The 17,532-nt window shown below is 36.1% G+C and overlaps 1 protein-coding gene and 1 long non-coding RNA gene across 8 annotated transcripts in view; one reads left to right on the top strand and one right to left on the bottom strand.

Moving 5' to 3' along the window:
* Positions 1 to 5,250: 5,250 nt before the first annotated feature.
* Positions 5,251 to 14,027, top strand: LOC144060928 (uncharacterized). Of its 2 annotated transcripts, XR_013296041.1 has the most exons (7): positions 5,251 to 7,708; positions 7,800 to 7,962; positions 8,364 to 8,426; positions 9,508 to 9,566; positions 10,755 to 10,808; positions 11,767 to 11,832; positions 13,212 to 14,027. It is a non-coding gene; the product is annotated as an uncharacterized LOC144060928 (long non-coding RNA). The 2 variants fall into 2 exon arrangements; XR_013296042.1 differs by lacking the exon at positions 9,508 to 9,566.
* Positions 14,028 to 15,375: 1,348 nt separating this feature from the next.
* The window catches only part of kynu (kynureninase), a 9,710-nt gene continuing 7,553 nt past the window's right edge, over positions 15,376 to 17,532 (bottom strand). For all 6 annotated transcript variants that reach the window (XM_077553683.1, XM_077553680.1, XM_077553692.1 and 3 more), the window contains exons 12-14: positions 17,439 to 17,524; positions 16,846 to 17,076; positions 15,376 to 15,572 (exon numbers count right to left, since the gene is read on the bottom strand). In XM_077553683.1, the coding sequence (XP_077409809.1) occupies positions 15,453 to 15,572; positions 16,846 to 17,076; positions 17,439 to 17,524 (437 nt within the window). In that variant the 3' untranslated portion in view covers positions 15,376 to 15,452. The remainder of the gene's footprint in view (positions 15,573 to 16,845; positions 17,077 to 17,438; positions 17,525 to 17,532) is intronic.

Below are 17,532 nucleotides of genomic sequence, written 5' to 3'. Positions count from 1 at the left end.
TGAAATGCTAGTACAGTTATTCTCAAAGGTAGGTATGTATCCCACTAGTGGTTGCAGCTCCCTCTAGTGGTATGTAAAAGTACCACTGAAATAAATTTTCAAAATGCCCAATGTGCCTATGTTAGTGTTTTTTTTTCTCTTTTTTTTCAAATCCAAAACTGTACTGTAGATTTGTTAAAGGATTTTTGTGCAATTTGTCTTTTTTTTTTTTTTTTTTTTTTACTCACGACTGCCACCTCTGGCCCAAAGCGTAACTGCAGCATCTGTGTCAGGCTCATTCGTAGTGCGCGTGCGAGCAAGTACACGATCTTAAAGCGACAGCCACAGTTGACAAACGAAGACATGACTTCAAAGGAGGTAAGAAAGACTCCGCCTCTCCCCTCCCTAAACAAACTGTGGAGTGTGAGGGTCCGCAAGAAGATAAAAGAAGATAAAAGCTGATAGGTGAAGTCAGAGTAAAACAGTCAGGGTTCTTTGTACTCATCTAGGCACTGGTGTAAAAAAATAGCTTTAACATTTGATTTTTAAACGGCACAGTGCACCTTTAAGTACAGTTCCATTGTATTTAACTTTTAAATGCAATTTATTTGCATTTCCTCTTTTATAACAGTTTGTTTTCAAACATTAATTTTTTAACTTTTATGAGCAGTACATTTTAATTAAATCGTGCTTTATAGCTATTTATGTTTGGATATTTAAGCGCAATGTTTAAGCTCTTAGACAAAAAACTTCTTCCACAATTTTGCTGAACATTTAGGACTACAATAATATTTCAATGTTGCTCATTATGCTCCTGCTAGGAGAGCTAAGCATTTTTTGAAGTGGTACTTGGTGTAAAAAGTCGTCGTTTAATAAATGCATTTGTTTTTCTTCGAATTTAGCATTGAGACTTCCTTTTTGTTGCAATCCAGCAGACTGCTTCATGTGCTCAGTTTTTATACCATCTTCCAGATGCATTTTTAAACTCCAAATTAAGCCCACGGGTGGGGTGGACGGAGTTGTGGGGGAGGGGGTTGGCACATTTGTGACAAACATGACCTCCCCTCGCCGGCGTGGAGGATTATAGCGAACAAAAGTTGGTCCAATCGCCGCACCAGGGTTTAAGAGTATTGCGGTGACAGATTAGAACATCTTTCACCCTAGGGAGGAGATAAGAGAGCATCAGAGGAGCCGCCATCAGCTCCACCGCCAACGTCCACGTTTAGAAAGCTTCTAGCCCTCCACCCCCTCAACTACTATATGTGTACTACTCATGTGGGTTATCAAAGGTTGGAAGAATCCTTGTGTTCTGGCCCAAACCTTCTGCTCAGCTGTTTGCCTGCTTTGACTCCTTATTATCCCTCATAATTACAAATTCGTCAAATGTGTCACGCCACCACGCCGGCTAGCATCGCCGTGTTGCTGGCCGTGTAGCTCGCCCGCCCCTCAATTAGCTCTCGGTGCTTCAGGTTAATAGAACTTTTGATTGGACCAGCATTGCTTTCCTGTTTTCATGTGCTAGGGTGCTGACCTCATCTTTATCTGCTGCTGTGAGGAGAGCGCTTACCGTCCACGGCCACTGGCGCCACCCCGCCTCGGCATGTGCTTTCTTTGGGACTGAAGATGGAGACGTTTGAGTCTGCGGAGGACCAGAGATCACCGTGCAAAACTTCACTCCGTCATGGAGAAGCCTTCACATCTTCTCCATGACATTCTGCAGCAGCAGAAGAGCTCTAGCTATTACTATTTGTCTTTCTCCAAAAGAGTATATAGCTTTGCTGCCAGAAACATTTTACATCAACTTTTATACCATTCATTACTTACATAGCAACGCTCCACTCTGGGTGAGAAAAATACTTCTGGATACGGTGCAATAAAATGCATACAGTAATGCATGTACAAGCAGTCATATTCACATACATAGGCTACAGTACAGCTATAGTATTTATTAGCTATAGCCTGGACTCCAAATGCATATTTGCATATTCATTTCCCATTTAACTATCAAATCCCGAATTCAAATGGGTTACTAATTGTACTTTTGCCACGAAACACGTCATAGTCCAAAAAATTTAAATCCAATTTGATCACAGTGGTAAATAGAGTGCAATTACAGTATATGGCGCTTTATCTACACCATATGTTGTTCAAAGCGCTTTGCCAAGCTTCATATTCACTTTTTTGAAAGCATATCGGAGCCTGCAGTCGACACGCTAACCTACTGAAAGGTGTTCCTTTTAAGTTTAAAATAACTTACTTTAATCTCCACGATCTCTCGCTCTTCCCCGGACAATGGCAGAACGGTTGTTTTTTTTTTCGCTTTTGGTAAAGTTTTAAATCTATCCGTGTCATGTCTGTCATACTACTGGCTAGCTAGTGCTAAGCTAATCTAGGACGCGCAGTTTTCCAGTCCAGCATCCAAGTTTACAATATCTAATAATATATCTAATATATAACATAAAACAAAGCAATTTATATACATTCACCCATTTTCTGTTTACCTTAAGTAGATGTTTCTCTTCAACCCAAAGGTGTTCATGTCACGTGGTTATGTGGCATCATACTAAATCCATTCTGGATGCCTTTCTGATGAAATTGTTTGTTTTAGTGGGTAAATGTGTTTGTTTTTTTATATATATAATTACTGGTATGGACAACTACTTCACAGGTTGTGTTTGTATTTTGGAAGAAAACAGAAAGAAAGCAAACAAGAAAGACAGAAGAAAGAAATAAGGAAGAAACAAAAGAAAAAGAAGGATCATAAAGTAGGTCAGCAGGAACCCAGGAAAGGATAAATTAGAAAGGAACCACTCATGGAAAGCATAGGAAATACTAGGGACAGTACAATGGGCAAGTAGTTTGCACTTGAGCAGCTTGAAAGAAAAGTAATGAAGGAAAAGGACAAGACAGGTCAGAGGGGACTAAAAGTTGAAAGAAATTGGAAGTAAAAAAATGAAAAGAAGAAATAAAAGTCAAATTAGCTTTTCATACTAAATTATCATTTTAAATTAAATTAAAATTTTTGACCAAGACAAAAACATTTTTTTACTCCAAATTCAAGATTTCAACCTAGTCATATATATAATCTGAGATAAACTACCGTAGTAAATTAAGATACAACAAATTAGAGCTCCATTTTTTCCCCTAGTGTAAACTGCAAGCATGACACCAAACACCCGCCTGTTGGCCATCTTCCTCTTTTTCATCCTTTCCCCTGCTCAGCTGCTTGGTTTTAATGCAACATATACTGTACTCTACTTCTACTTGAGTACTTTTGTTAACTCATTCACTGCTATTGACGGCTATAGACGTCAAAAATGTATTTGATCTATTTCTATTAGTTTAACATTTTTCCCACTTTTGTTAACAAGACTATGAAAACCGATATTTTTTTTACTGTACATTTAGAACAGATATAACATTTGTGATTAATCGTGAGTTAACTAGTGAAGTCATGCAATTATTTTTTTATTAAAAAAAAAATTCTGGAGATTAATTAATTAATTTTAATCACCTGACGCCTCTAATTTTAATACTTTTTTTTATCGCGTCAGGCGATTAAAAAAAATTATTGTAATTAATCGCATGACTTCAATAGTTAACTCACGATTAATAACAAATGTTATATCTGTTTAAAATTTCTAATAAAAATTCTAGGTTTTCATACTCTTGTTAACTAAAGTGGAAAAAATGTTAAACTGCTAGAAATAGTTTAAATGAATTTTTTACGTCTGTAGCCGTCAATGGCAGGGAATGAAATGCTACTTTTAAGTCTATTCATTGAACTAGATTCCACTCACAAATTATACTTTTATCTACAGGTATTCATTTTTGCTCGCATTAAATAGAGACTTATGTCATATGACTCTTTCACTAAAACAAAGTGACTGCTAGGTGATATTTAACTCCATCTAACCAATCAATGGGAGCCAGGCAGTCACATGACTGCACACATGTCACTGCCCCAACTTGGGATATTTTGGGATTTTGGTGATAAGATTAATTCAGAGGTGTATTGGACTTAACTTTCTGCTGACAGTCAGCCAAACTGTATGCAAATGCACAAGGACGCTAAACAAACTGTGAAAGCTAAACTTTGTTAAAGGCAAATGAATGGAATGTTCTTTAATGAACCCGTCTAGTGTCCTAATTTCAAACCAGTCAAGCATGCTTTTCACTTACTGGAGCAAAACTGAAGGCAGAGAGGCCCACAAACAGAAAAAGTGAAGGTGGCACTGGCAGTAGAGGAAAACTTTGAATTAGGTGATTTTCATGAGGGTCTGGCTTTTATTTACATCCATCCATCCATTTTCTTAACCGCTTAGTCCTCACAAGGGTCGCGGGGGCTTTTATTTACAATGATATCAAACGTCCAACTAAGGCAGCACTGCTGTTTACTGTATGGACATTACAGCATTACAGTGAGGTATTCTCAATAATAGCTGCCAAGGTGAATTATTTGTGTTGAGTAGAGCCACTGAGCCAGCAGTGATAAAGTTGAAGAAAAACTATACTTTTTCATTTGTGAACTCATTTGTGGCTGACTAAATGGGTTGGTCACTGGGCTTAAAGATGAGTATCTCACTCACCAAAGACACTCCAGCTATAGTCCAGGATGTTGCTGCTTCAGTTCAGACTGTTCATATACGCTGTGTTCTATAGCTTAACAATCTGCATCCCTGTAAAATTTAAAATATAATTTAAAAGCCTTTTCCTTAACCGAGCTGTAAGTGGACCAGCAGCGTTGTACTGTTTCTTGAAGAGCTCACCAAATCACCTTTCAAAAATAGCTACATTATAAATAATACCACATAATCCATCCCAGTTTGACCACCAATAGATCAAATAAATATAACTAGGGTTAAAGGGCACAGATTCAGTCAGTGGTTTATAACATGGTGCTGAGCTGCCCTCTCCTGGCCAATTGGAAGCCGTTCAGCAACCATATATAAACGAATGCACTTCAAATTTCAACAGTTTGCACATGTTTGAGGAAAAGTACAATTCTCAAATACCAAATCAAATTCATGTAATATAATATAATATAATATAATATAATATAATATAATATAATATAATATAATATAATATAATATAATATTTGGAGTATTTTGTTTGAAATTAATGAATCATAAATGGTCAAAATAATCAAAAAGGTCAAGACAAAAATCTGCGGGTGCGTGCGGGTGCGTGCATGTGTGTGTGTGTGTGTGTGTGTGTGTGTGTGTGTGTGTGTGTGTGTGTGTGTGTGTGTGTGTGTGTGCGTGTGTGTGTTTGCCTTTGTGTATTATGAGGACATTTCACCTGAATACATGCCGTGCTGCGAGGACATTTTGAATTATGAGGACACAGCCCATGTCCTCATAATTATTTCAATGCAGAAGTGCTTCTAGGGCTGTAGAAGGCTTAAATCCAAAGTTTTAGCCAATGTCCTTGTAAAGCATAATTACGTGAATTTGTGTATTTTTGTGTATTTGATGGCGCCCCCTGTAGGAAGGTCCTTGTAATGCACCACTTCATGAATAATTCACACCAGTGTATATTTCACAGCATTTGATTGGCTGACCATCACCTGTCCTCACAATTACGCACGTCTCCATAATTCAGTTTTTTCTCAAAATGCTGTGTATTGTGAATGTTTGTCTGTAGACACAGAGCCTTTTTTTTTTTTTTTTGCAGCCACCATTTCCTAAGTAAATAATTAAATAATGAAATACCCTACGATATTTAATTATATATTTCAGTATTTAATTATTTCAGTGGTTGTTTATTTAAAAATGTACAATGGTTAACAGCAGAGACAGAGAAACTGTCAGTGCCGTACATTAATTCATCATTTAACATCCCACCCTGCCTTTACAGTATAACATCTTTCTGTACACCAGCGGCCAAATGTTTTGAGAATGACATTGATTTTCTAAGAATCTGCAGTGCTGACTTATTATTGTTTTTTTATGATGGCAATTTGCATGTACATGTACTCCAGAATGTTATAGTGATTAGATGAATTGCAAAGTCCCTATTTGCCATGAAAATTAAAGTAATTTCCTTTAGTGACCTTACAAACTTTAAGTGAAGAAGGCTTCAGGGCACCCAAGAAAATCCAGCAAAAGCCAGGACTATCTCCCAAAGTTGATTCAGCTGCAGGGATAAGGACATCACCACCAGTGTAGAGCTTGCTCAGGAATGGCAGTAAGCAGGTATGAGTCCATCTACACTCATGGTGAGGGAGTAAGACTTTTGGAGGATGGCCTGGTGTGACCAGTGAAAAAGGGATTCCATAAACACAGACCAAAATAAGGAAAAAAGAGTTACAGTTATTTTCTCTGATTAACCCCCTTTCCAACTGTTTGGGGCATCCGGAAAAATGCTTGTCTGGAGAAGAAAAGATGAGCGCTACCATCAGTCCTGCTTCATGCCAACAGTAAAGCATCATGTGACCATTCATTTGCAGGGTTGCTTCTAAGCCAAGTTACTGGGCTCGCTCACAATTTTGCCAAAAAACACATGCGTCCATTACTAAAGTATAGTACCAAAACATCCTCGGACAGCAACTGTGTGACAGCAGCAAGGTTATTTTATTTACTAAAGCAAAAAAACATTTTCGTTAATGAAAAAAAAAAAAAAAACTTTTTAAAAAAGCAAACTGAAATCACATTAAACGATTACAAAATTATCTATAATTCTAGCAATAATATCCTTTGTTTTCGTCTGTGGTAATTAATTTAGTATATGAGCCTTTCGGGTTAATTTTAAATGTGATCTATTTTTTTTTTTTTAATTGACACTGTAAATCATAGAACAATAGCCACTCTTATCAACAAAGTTCATAATCCAACACTGAACCAATTTGTTGATTTAAATGTGATTTATTATATTGCCCGGAGTACGGAAGTGACGTCATCTAGCAGCCCCGATAGAGAACCGCCCCCGGCTCTAATTACTTCACGAGACGTGATGGCAGTGTAGCTGTGCTAATGAGGTAGGTTTGAAGCTCGAATTTTTCCTCCAGAAACTTGTTTATTTTAATGTTGGTCGCTTGTGTACATTGCTGAAAATGATTTATAATGCAAGTCCAGTGTAAGTGCAGCTAAGCTAACGTTAGCATACCTAACCATCTGTTGATTATGATGGTTGCAGCTAATTATTTAGAATTGCTACGCTTTTGTTAGCGACGGTTAGCTCAGTTAGCATAGCAGAGCTAACCGTCTGTTGAGTAAGATAAATGCTAATTGAAATTTTTAAGAGGAAAGCAATAACAGGCTGGTTTGATAGGCTGGTTTGTGATGTGAAAATATACAATGGTTTAGTATTACCAGTACAGTATAAATGAAGTATTGGTAAATTGCTGCATTTGTGTTTACTTAAATTTGTTCTTTAAATAGAAATATTTCAGTAAAGTCTGTTAGTGTTCATTACATTTAATTTATGCAAATATTTAGCAGAGCTGTGCTATCCACTATTTTATTTTCGTTGGCACATTTACTGCACACTGCACAGGATATTATGGTCCACAGAAAGTCAACTTCAAAACATCTGCACCAAGTTACCTATCAAACTGATTGAAACTCATTTTTTTCTATAGCTTTAGATCATTATCTTCAGTGAGATATGTCAGTCATGAGGCCACAGAGGGCAAAAGTTAAACCCAAAGAAGAGGTAGCATATTTTTCATCCTTAGGTAAAGACAAGGATGGCTTCACCATAAAATATATTAATTCATTCAAAGGTGAGTATTGGTAAAAGATTCTTTAGTATGGGCCTAGTTTTCATTACTGTTATAATGAAATATTTCTGTTGTATCCCTTTTTCTTTGTAAGGTCGAGGAGTGTTCAGTTCCTGCTCCTTTCAGAAGGGAGTCTTTCCTACTGAATATCGAGGAGAAGTTATAAGCAAACAGGAACGTGAAAACAGGCTGAGAGTGTATCATGATGCCCAGAAGGTTTTCATGTTTGAATTTCACTACAATGGAAAAACACTATGGTATGTTTATATGGTGTGTTGTCACACTTAATTTTGTTTTTTTTGGGGGTGGGGGGGTTATCGTGCAAGGTTTGACAAAACATAAAAGATTAATTATAACTCAAAAGCAAAAGTACATTCTTTTCTCAATATAATTTTTTTTGTTTTTATTTCATTTTTTTACAATATTGTGACTTATTTTTTTATTTTACTTTTACAGTTATCGTGAGTATCGCTAACCTCACAATATCATGTTGATTATCATATCGTGATTGCTTATCATGACATTTGGATATTGTTTCATACATGTGACATACTAGAATTACTGGTCGCACATTCATGATTACATGAAATTACAGTATAGCAGTCTAGTCTTAGTAAGAATTTAATTGTATTGGTATTTTTCTATTCATCTACCCCAGGTTTCCACTGAAGCACAACCTGATGAAGACACCGCTATCACAGACTGCGCCAAAGTTGACCAGGTGACTAGATTTCTTTTTGAATGTTGTTGAAATCAGTTTTCAGAAGCAAGACATTAGTGGAGGGTGGAGATACTAGGGCTGCACAATATGTGGAAAATATCTTGGCGCACGAATGGCTCATGCAATATGTGCATTGCAAAGACGTGCAACAAATGGATATTGGATTGTTTGTATACTTTAGTCTGAGGCTAAGCGATATGGCCAAAAAATTAAATAAAAAGTCTTTTAAACCAACCATCCAGCATTCTGCCACCACTTGTGCAAAATTTCAACTCACAATAACATCTGGATGTAACAGAACATTATAACAGTTTTTAATAATCCAGAAGACAAAATACATTTCACGATTTAGCAAATTTTCAACGATTCAATTTGAATTTAATTTATTCAATTAATTTGATTTATTGCCAGGCCCTACTTGAGTCTGATTTTGACCAATCAGAGACAACCTTAATTGCGCATCGCCATACAAGAGAATTGTATCGAGGAGCATTACTAACAAAAAAAACCTTATTTGGATAAAACTAGATCAAAATGAGCATGATTATTTTTCCGCATGTACGTGTATTTCTTTAATTAGATTATGAAGATATATATATTCGGTCCATGTTTAATGTCAAAATAATCTCCATCACTGTATAAAACACCCATGTCGCATGTTTTGTCAATACTGTGCAGCCCTCGCAAGATACACAGTCCTCACAATGTCGTAGTTGTGAATAACTGACACTCTGAGGACAGTGTATTTATACACTGTGAGTTTAAAATACGTTTTGAGGGCTTGGAGTTACACATACAGTCCTCACAATTCATACTCTGGTCAGGTATGGACACTCTGAGGACTGTGTATTTTCTTATTTTTGTGTCATTGTGAAAAATAGACGTCACCAATTTACACAAACCTGTAGTGCAGACAGATTTATTTATTTATTTTTGTAATGGCAAATAAAATGAGTTTGCATTCACATTACTTTAACCTATTCATTGTTCTGTATGTACTGTAACTGTGTAAATGCACAGGTACAGTCAGTCGTGTTACTAAGAATTTAATTTTATATGTATTTTTCTCTTTGTGTACCAGGTTTCAACTGACGCACAACCTGAAGACATACAGTAGCTGTCACAGACCAAGTTGACCAGGTGACTAGATTTCTTTTTGAATGTTGATGTTGAAATACGTTTTTCAGAAGCAAGACGTTGCACAATATATAAAAAAAAGATCTTGTCGCACGAATGGCTCATGCAATATGTCTGTTGCAAAGACATGCAACAAATGAATATTGTATTGTATACTTTAGTCTGACTTTGACCAATCAGAGACTGCCTTAATTGCGCATCGCCATACAAGAGAACCGTATCGAGGGGCATTACTAAAAAAAACGAACTTATTTGTATAAGACTAGATCACAATAAGCATGATTATTTTTCCGCATTAACGTGTATTTCTTTCTTTGGATTATAAAGATCTCTCTATCTTTATCTTTATGTCTATATATCTATCTATATATCTGTCTCTCTGTCTATATATATATATGTATATTTGTGTGTATATATATATATATATATATATATATATATATATACTGTGTATATGTGTATATATATATATACTGTGTATATGTGTATATATATATACTGTGTATATATATATACTGTGTATATATATGTATATATATATACTGTGTATATATATGTATATATATATATATACTGTGTATATATATATATATATATACTGTGTATATATATATATATATATACTGTGTATATATATATATATATATACTGTGTATATATATATCTATATATATACTGTGTATATATAGTATGTATGTATACAGTATATGTATAGATCTTTTTTTTAGGTCCGTGTTAAATGTTTAATCTCCATCACAGTATAAAACACCCATGTCGCATGTCAATACTGTGTAGCCCTCGCAGATACACAGTCCTCACAATGTCGTAGTTGTGAATAACTGACACTCTGAGGACAGTGTATTTATACACTGCGAATGTAAAATAAGTTTTCAGGGGTTTGGAGTTACAGATACAGTCCTCACAATTCATACTCTGGTCAGGTATGGACACTCTGAGGACTGTGTATTTTCTATTAATTGTTTCATTGTGAAAAATAGACGTCACCAATTTACACAAACCACTAGTGCTGACGGATTATTTATTTTTGTAATGGCAAATAAAATGTGTTTGCATTCACAATACTTTAACCTATTCATTGTTCTTTATGTACTGTAACTGTGTAAATGCACAGGTACAGTCGTGTTACTAAGAATTGAATTTTATATGTATTTTTCTCTTCATGTGTACCAGGTTTCAACTGACGCACAACCTGAAGACATAGCTGTCACAGACCAAGTTGACCAGGTGACTAGATTTCTTTTTGAATGTTGATGTTGAAATACATTTTTCAGAAGCAAGACGTTGGCACAATATATAAAAAAATATCTTGTCGCACGAATGGCTCATGCAATATGTGTATTGCAAAGACATGCAACAAATGAATATTGTATTGTATACTTTAGTCTGACTTTGACCAATCAGAGACTACCTGAATTGCGCATCGCCATACGAGAGAACCGTATCGAGGGGCATTACTAACAAAAAATAACTTAATTGGATAAGATTAGATCACAATGAGCATGCTTATTTTTCCGCATTAACATGCATTTCTTTCTTTGGATTATAAAGATCTCTTTATCTTTATCTCTATCTTTATTTTCTATATCTATCTGTCTCGCTCTGTCCATCTCGCTATGTCTGTCTGTCTGTCTCGCTATGTATACAGTATATATATCTATATGTATGTGTATATATATGTATATGGATAGATCTTTTTTTTTAGGTATGTGTTAAATGCTTAAATAATCTCCATCACTGTATAAAACACCCATGTCGCATGTTTTGTCAATACTGAGCAGCCCTCGCAGATACATAGTCCTCACAATGTCGTAGTTGTGAATAACTGACACTCTGAGGACAGTGTATTTATACACTGTGAGTGTAAAATAAGTTTTCAGGGCTTGGAGTTACACATACAGTCCTCACAATTCATACTCTGGTCAGGTATGGATTCTCTGAGGACTGTGTATTTTCTTGTTTTTGTTTCATTGTGAAAAATAGACGTCACCAATTTACACAAACCTGTAGTGCAGAAGGATTTATTTATTTATTTTTGTAATGGCAAATAAAATGAGTTTGCATTCACAATACTTTAACCTATTCATTGTTCTGTATGTACTGTAACTGTGTACATGCACAGGTACAGTCTTGTGTATTACTAAGAATTGAATTTTATATGTATTTTTTTCTTCATGTGTACCAGGTTTGAACTGACGCACAACCTGAAGACATAGCTGAAGACGTAGCTGTCACAGACAAAGTTGACCAGGTGACGAGATTTCTTTTTGAATATTGATGTTGAAATCAGTTTTCAGAAGAAAGACGTTAGGAGTGAAGAGTGTAGAGTAGATGCTAGGGCTAAACTATATAACTAACAAATATAATCACAACAATTGTTTATGCAATGTGTATTGCCAAGACGTTAAAAATACTGTATCCAACAATACGCTTGTATGGGACTAAAATTTCTACAAGTCAACATTAAAAATATCTCAAATTGAAGATTTGTTGGCAGTTTGGTGATTTAGATTATGCACTGTAGTGATCTTTTTTTCCCATTAATTTATTTATGGTGGATTTTAGAGGTGAACTCGCTATAATTTTTTTATTTTTTTTTAAACAGAAGTGTAAACATCAGGTAGTTTATTCACTTGTATCAAGCTTGGATAAATGTGCTTTATGTTTTGGACCTTTCGCTGCACTAGAATGGACTGGCATGATGGGTATTTTATCTTGTGTGTTATTTGTATCTGCAATGGATCTTTGTTTCACGCAACCAGGATTAATAGTGCAGGCATTTTCATTGAATGAATATAATTTAGTCAAGAGGATAAATTATGACCCATGTTTATACCGCTGTCTTTAGTTGCAAGCAGCTAAATGTTGAGCAATTGTCTCAATCTTAACGACTGTCTGACTCAGTAAAATAGAAAACGTCTACTGTAACTGAAGGACTGTATCACACAAGACCCGTTTTAGGGGCAATGCCATAGATTAAGCATATTAACTATCCCTCTTGTTAAATGCTTCATCTCATCTTTCGAATAAATGTGGTGACTAGATTTATAATAATCTTTAGTACATTATATGCACAAACTTAAGGTTCTAAATGCTTTTCTAGTTTGCTCCAGCATCTGGCACATATCCCGTTGATTGCAAAAAAAAAAAAAATGCAAAACTGCTTGATGATGAAGACCACCTATCTTTGGTAAATGAACTTTAGCACATTAGCCCATCAATGGCGGGAGCTACTTCTGCCGCGAGCGCTCGACACTTGTCTCAAGCTTCTACTTCGAGTGTAACATCACTAAGTAACAGCGAAGTAAAGCTAGTAAATATTTATGACCACCCGCCAAAAGGAACTTTAACCCGCATCCGGCAGGTGTCAATTTTAGAGCCGCTGTATATATGCACATGTATGTGTGCGTCTACTGTATATATGGATATCATTGCTGTCCTGTGAAAAACACGTTTCCATTTTTAGGTCGCGGGCTGCTCTCCGGTAGCGATCCTTCTTGGCGGCACGGCTTGTATCACGGTGCGCTTTATAGTCTGGAAAATATGGTGGAAGTGTTTTTCACAGGACAGCGACAATATGTATATGTATGTCTGTATGTATGTAATAATTGTTTTTGTTTAAAAAATTAGGTTGCTGATGTATCCAGTTCAAGTGAGGATTCATCAGCAGAGGAATATGTTCCAGATTCTCACAGTACTTCGGACACTTCCTACATTGAACCTGTTTCAGAAATTCTGAAATCCGAAGGTATTCCAGTAATGAGCTATTAGAAAACTGCTCATCTTTAAGATGAGAGGTAGTCATGTTTTAAAGAATAAAATGTTCAATGTTCACTGACTCTTTTGCATCTGGTTTCATGTCTAACTTATCCATTACAAAGATGTGCTTGACCTAGATAACCTGTTCACATAAGAAGCATTGTTTTATTAACATACCAGTTTCAGTCTGTCCTAAAGTTGTAACATGGTGCTCAAGGATCAGGTATGACTTTGCATTTCACAGTATTGTTATGCACAACAATGCGACCTTATATCAGGTAAGTCATTACACATCAATGTCATTTCAGTTTGTGTAACGCCAGAATGCCAGAACTTTCAAGTCACTTCAGTGACATGGTTGCTGTGTGTTGTGTAAACTTTGTCCTTGTAATGTGAGTTGGTCCTCATAATTACCATTTTTGCCATGGGCGTGGCTTATTTAGCTCATTATCTATGTCCTCATAATTACTGTTTTTTCAGGTTTTTCTTTTTTTTGTGCGTTGAGTTTTTTCAAGTTTTGAAGTGAAATTTCCCTGGACGACCCCAAAAAAAAATTTGGGGTGCAAGTCCCATCTCTCTGGCATTAGCGGAAAGGGGTGTCCCCGTAATACACAATTAAACAGGTTTGGAAAAAATGTCCTCATAATACACAGAGGCAAACCTGTGTGTGCGTGTGTGTGTGTGTGTGTGTGTGTGTGTGTGTGTGTGCGTGTGTGTGTGTGTGTGTGTGTGTGTGTGTGTGTGTGTGTGTGCGTGTGTGTGTGTGTGTGTCTACACGCACATCCTCATAGGTTAGTTTCCAAATTCTTAAGTGTGCAAGCTTGTCACGGAGTATCCCGAAGTCACTGTCAGCCAGGATTGACTTCTTTGGCCTCTCCTGGAACACAGCTGACGCCTCCAGTTGTGCTACCTTGTCATTTCACCACAGTCAACATAACCCAGATGAGCTGCAAATAGCACGCACACACACACACACATACACACACACATTGTCAATTCTTGTTTGTGTCTGGTCAAGGTGCATCAAATATTTGATGAGATATATACAAAAAAATTAATGTTTTTTTCAAACAGCACACAGAAAGTGCTGTATGCTTGCAGATAACATGTAAAGCACAAAAGCTATGGGGGGAAAAAAGAGACCTCAGCCAAATGATCTGTTTCTCTGACTTCACATTGCTATTTATAGGTTATGTGTTTCAGTAAAACACATACTATTGTTTTGAGTTAATAAATTACTGTATTTGAATTCCCATAGTCCAAATACAAATATTGTAATTTAAAGCAAACTATTTACACCAGGTGCCAACTGGGGAAAAAAACAAGAAAAAAAAACATCACACCGTTTTCATCAAAAGTGAGGCAGAGGTTTTATTCCTAAAATGCATATTTAAATTACTGTAATATTTTTAACAATGAAATTGCACTTTATATTTTTGAATAAAAAAAATATATAAAACATAAAAATAATAAATGCATTGCACGTAAGTTAAATAAAACTATTTAAACAATGTACGGAACTGGATTTTTTATTTAAATTTTTTTAAGTTCACGATGGTGAAAAGTGATGCCGTTTGAACATTTAATTCAGTGAATGTTCATGTACCACTAGAGGGAGCCTGCATACCACATTTTGAGAATCATTGAGAAAGTGTAGTTTTGTTTTTTGTCCCTTTAGAAAGAATATACTGTATATTTATGAAAAAAGGAACAAGAGGCAGTTGTACCAATGTCTCAAGATCTAGAAAGTCTAGAACTTAAACCATATATTTGAAACATATACAAGAGACAAACGAGTGTTTCAATCTTTTCTTTTGAAAAGGTTGTTTCAATGATAACTGCACTCAAAAAAAAGAAAACATTTAAGTGTTCTTGATTCAGCTGTAAAAATGTGAATGTAGAAAGTGACAAAACCTATTTTTGCTTTCTTTGCATTTACAATATTATGTTAAAGGAATATCAGTAATCATTTGAATCGTCTCATGTATTGTTGACTTCATACTAAGTTAAAAAATACAAACAATAGCTGCAAGGATTTGAGCTTCTTTTAAATTTTCTTTAAGAGTCTTTATTGGACTTCCTGATGAAGCAAGCAGGCTGGTTGTAGGTGGCTCACTGGAAGCTGGCAGCCATTGCCGCTTGCAAACTTTCGAGGAAGCGATGGACGTCTGTAAAGGAGTTGTAGAGTGGCACCGGGGCGATGCGCAACACGCTCGGATGACGCATGTCACACTAGGGGGGAAAAACAGCAAACACAATATCATATAGTTCCCCGCATATGTGAATGAAAAGCAGGGATGTCCAAACTACTACTACTAATACTAAGGTGCCTTGAGATGTGAGTTTAAATCATTCCATGACCATGCTCTTAACTTAAAACACGTATTATAAATGTTCTTTCCCCATTGAAATGAATGAAAATGCCATTAATTTGTTAAGGCCTCCCAAAAATAACAAAAACATGTTGTGTATTTTAATAATGAAAGTAGCATTCTATAATCATGTACTTTATAAAAAATAAACATTCATAACATAAATAAAATGTAAAGAATTAAATGGTTTGTGCATCATGATTGAGTCATGGTGGCTGCTTCTGTTTGGCACTACTTGGCCATCGTGCAGCAGTATAATGCAGTCATGCAGAGAAAGGAAAAACAATTTTACACACAACTGTAAACGACTCCGTAATTTGCAGTGATGTTAGTCACTTTGCACAGAGGATAAAGAACATATGCCAGTGAGTATTGTCATATTGTCTATCCATTAGTTCTTTAAAGCGATATGACATCACCACATAGATGCTATTTGTTAGCTGTGATGCTAACTATCATAAGACAATACATACCGGTACTCTGTTGTAATATACATAAATATGTTCCTTGTTATCTGTATGCTTCAGGTTGTCCGACAAAAACTTTGTTGACAGTTGCACGCTGCCATGATGAGTCTAAAATTGTGCACCACTACCCTCTACTGGTGGTTTGGCTCATTACCATTTTACTTTACCAATGAAAAAAAAACATAACAACATACTTGGCACTGGATGTTTTGATTCTAATGGACTTCTTAAGTCATTCTTGGCATTTAATGAGTTAACAATTTTAAATGTGTTAAATAAAATTAACTCATTCACTGCCATAAATTCATAAAAATAAAAGATTAATAAAAATTCGGGCTTCAGGCGGTTACATTTTTTAATCGTAATTAATTGCATGACTTCACTAGTTAACTCACGATAAATCACAAATTTTATATCTGTTCTAAATGTACAATAAAAGTGTTTTTTTTTTACTCTTGTTAACAAAAGAAGGGAAAAATGTTAAACTAATAGAAATAGTTCAAATGAATTTTCGACGTTTATAGCCGTCAATGGCAGTGAATGAGCTAAATAAAATACTTTTGTTCTACGGTCTGTCAGGTGTTCACCTATTGTGTGTGGGTCTGGAATGCAACCCCCGCAATATCACTGTATTGCGCAATCTGATGGTGATTCAAGGCTACTTACAACCACACCCCTCTTCTCTAGCTCCTGGAAGACTTTCTGGATGGGCACAGAGAAACAGAGTGACAGCTGGCAGCCTCTCTGTTGCGGGTCGGACGGCGTTATGACGCGCACGTGAGGTTTGCAGGGATGGGCGGGATCTTCCTTATAGTAGTGGCCAATTAGATACTCTAAGTAGCCTGTTAGCAGCACAGACTTTTTGCGTAGCATCTGCATGCTGGTCATGTTAAAAATCTGCAAGACAAACAACACTGTCCTGTCAACATTAACATTGACAGTGTTTATTATTTTCCTTGTATATTGTTTAAGGTCACACACACGACAGAAATGCTCTCAATATGTATTGAAATATATTACATGTCAGCTGTGTGAGACAATTTTTCAATTGTGCATATGAGTAAAAAAAAAAAAAAAATCTGTAGTGTGAGAGCATTTCAGTCATCCATATGGGCAACAAAAACCTGTTGAGTGAAGTAATCCTGAATTACTGAATTGGGCCCCTGATAGCCCCTCAGACACACATGTGCATGCACATACACGCACATACGCACACACAAGAAGTGAATGTGCTATACAGACCAAGTGGGCAGCAGTACCTCCAAACTGGCCTGCAGGGGGCACACAAGGAGAACAGGCTGGTTGGACAGTCTGAATCCGTTCACTCCAGGCTGCAGCTCCAACACTGCACAC

The sequence above is a fragment of the Vanacampus margaritifer genome, chromosome 1 (assembly GCF_051991255.1).
Source record: "Vanacampus margaritifer isolate UIUO_Vmar chromosome 1, RoL_Vmar_1.0, whole genome shotgun sequence".
In the NCBI taxonomy this organism is placed as follows: Eukaryota; Metazoa; Chordata; class Actinopteri; order Syngnathiformes; family Syngnathidae; genus Vanacampus; species Vanacampus margaritifer.
The sequence above is the reverse complement of the archived record's forward strand: the minus strand, read 5'-3'. Positions and strand labels throughout refer to the sequence as shown.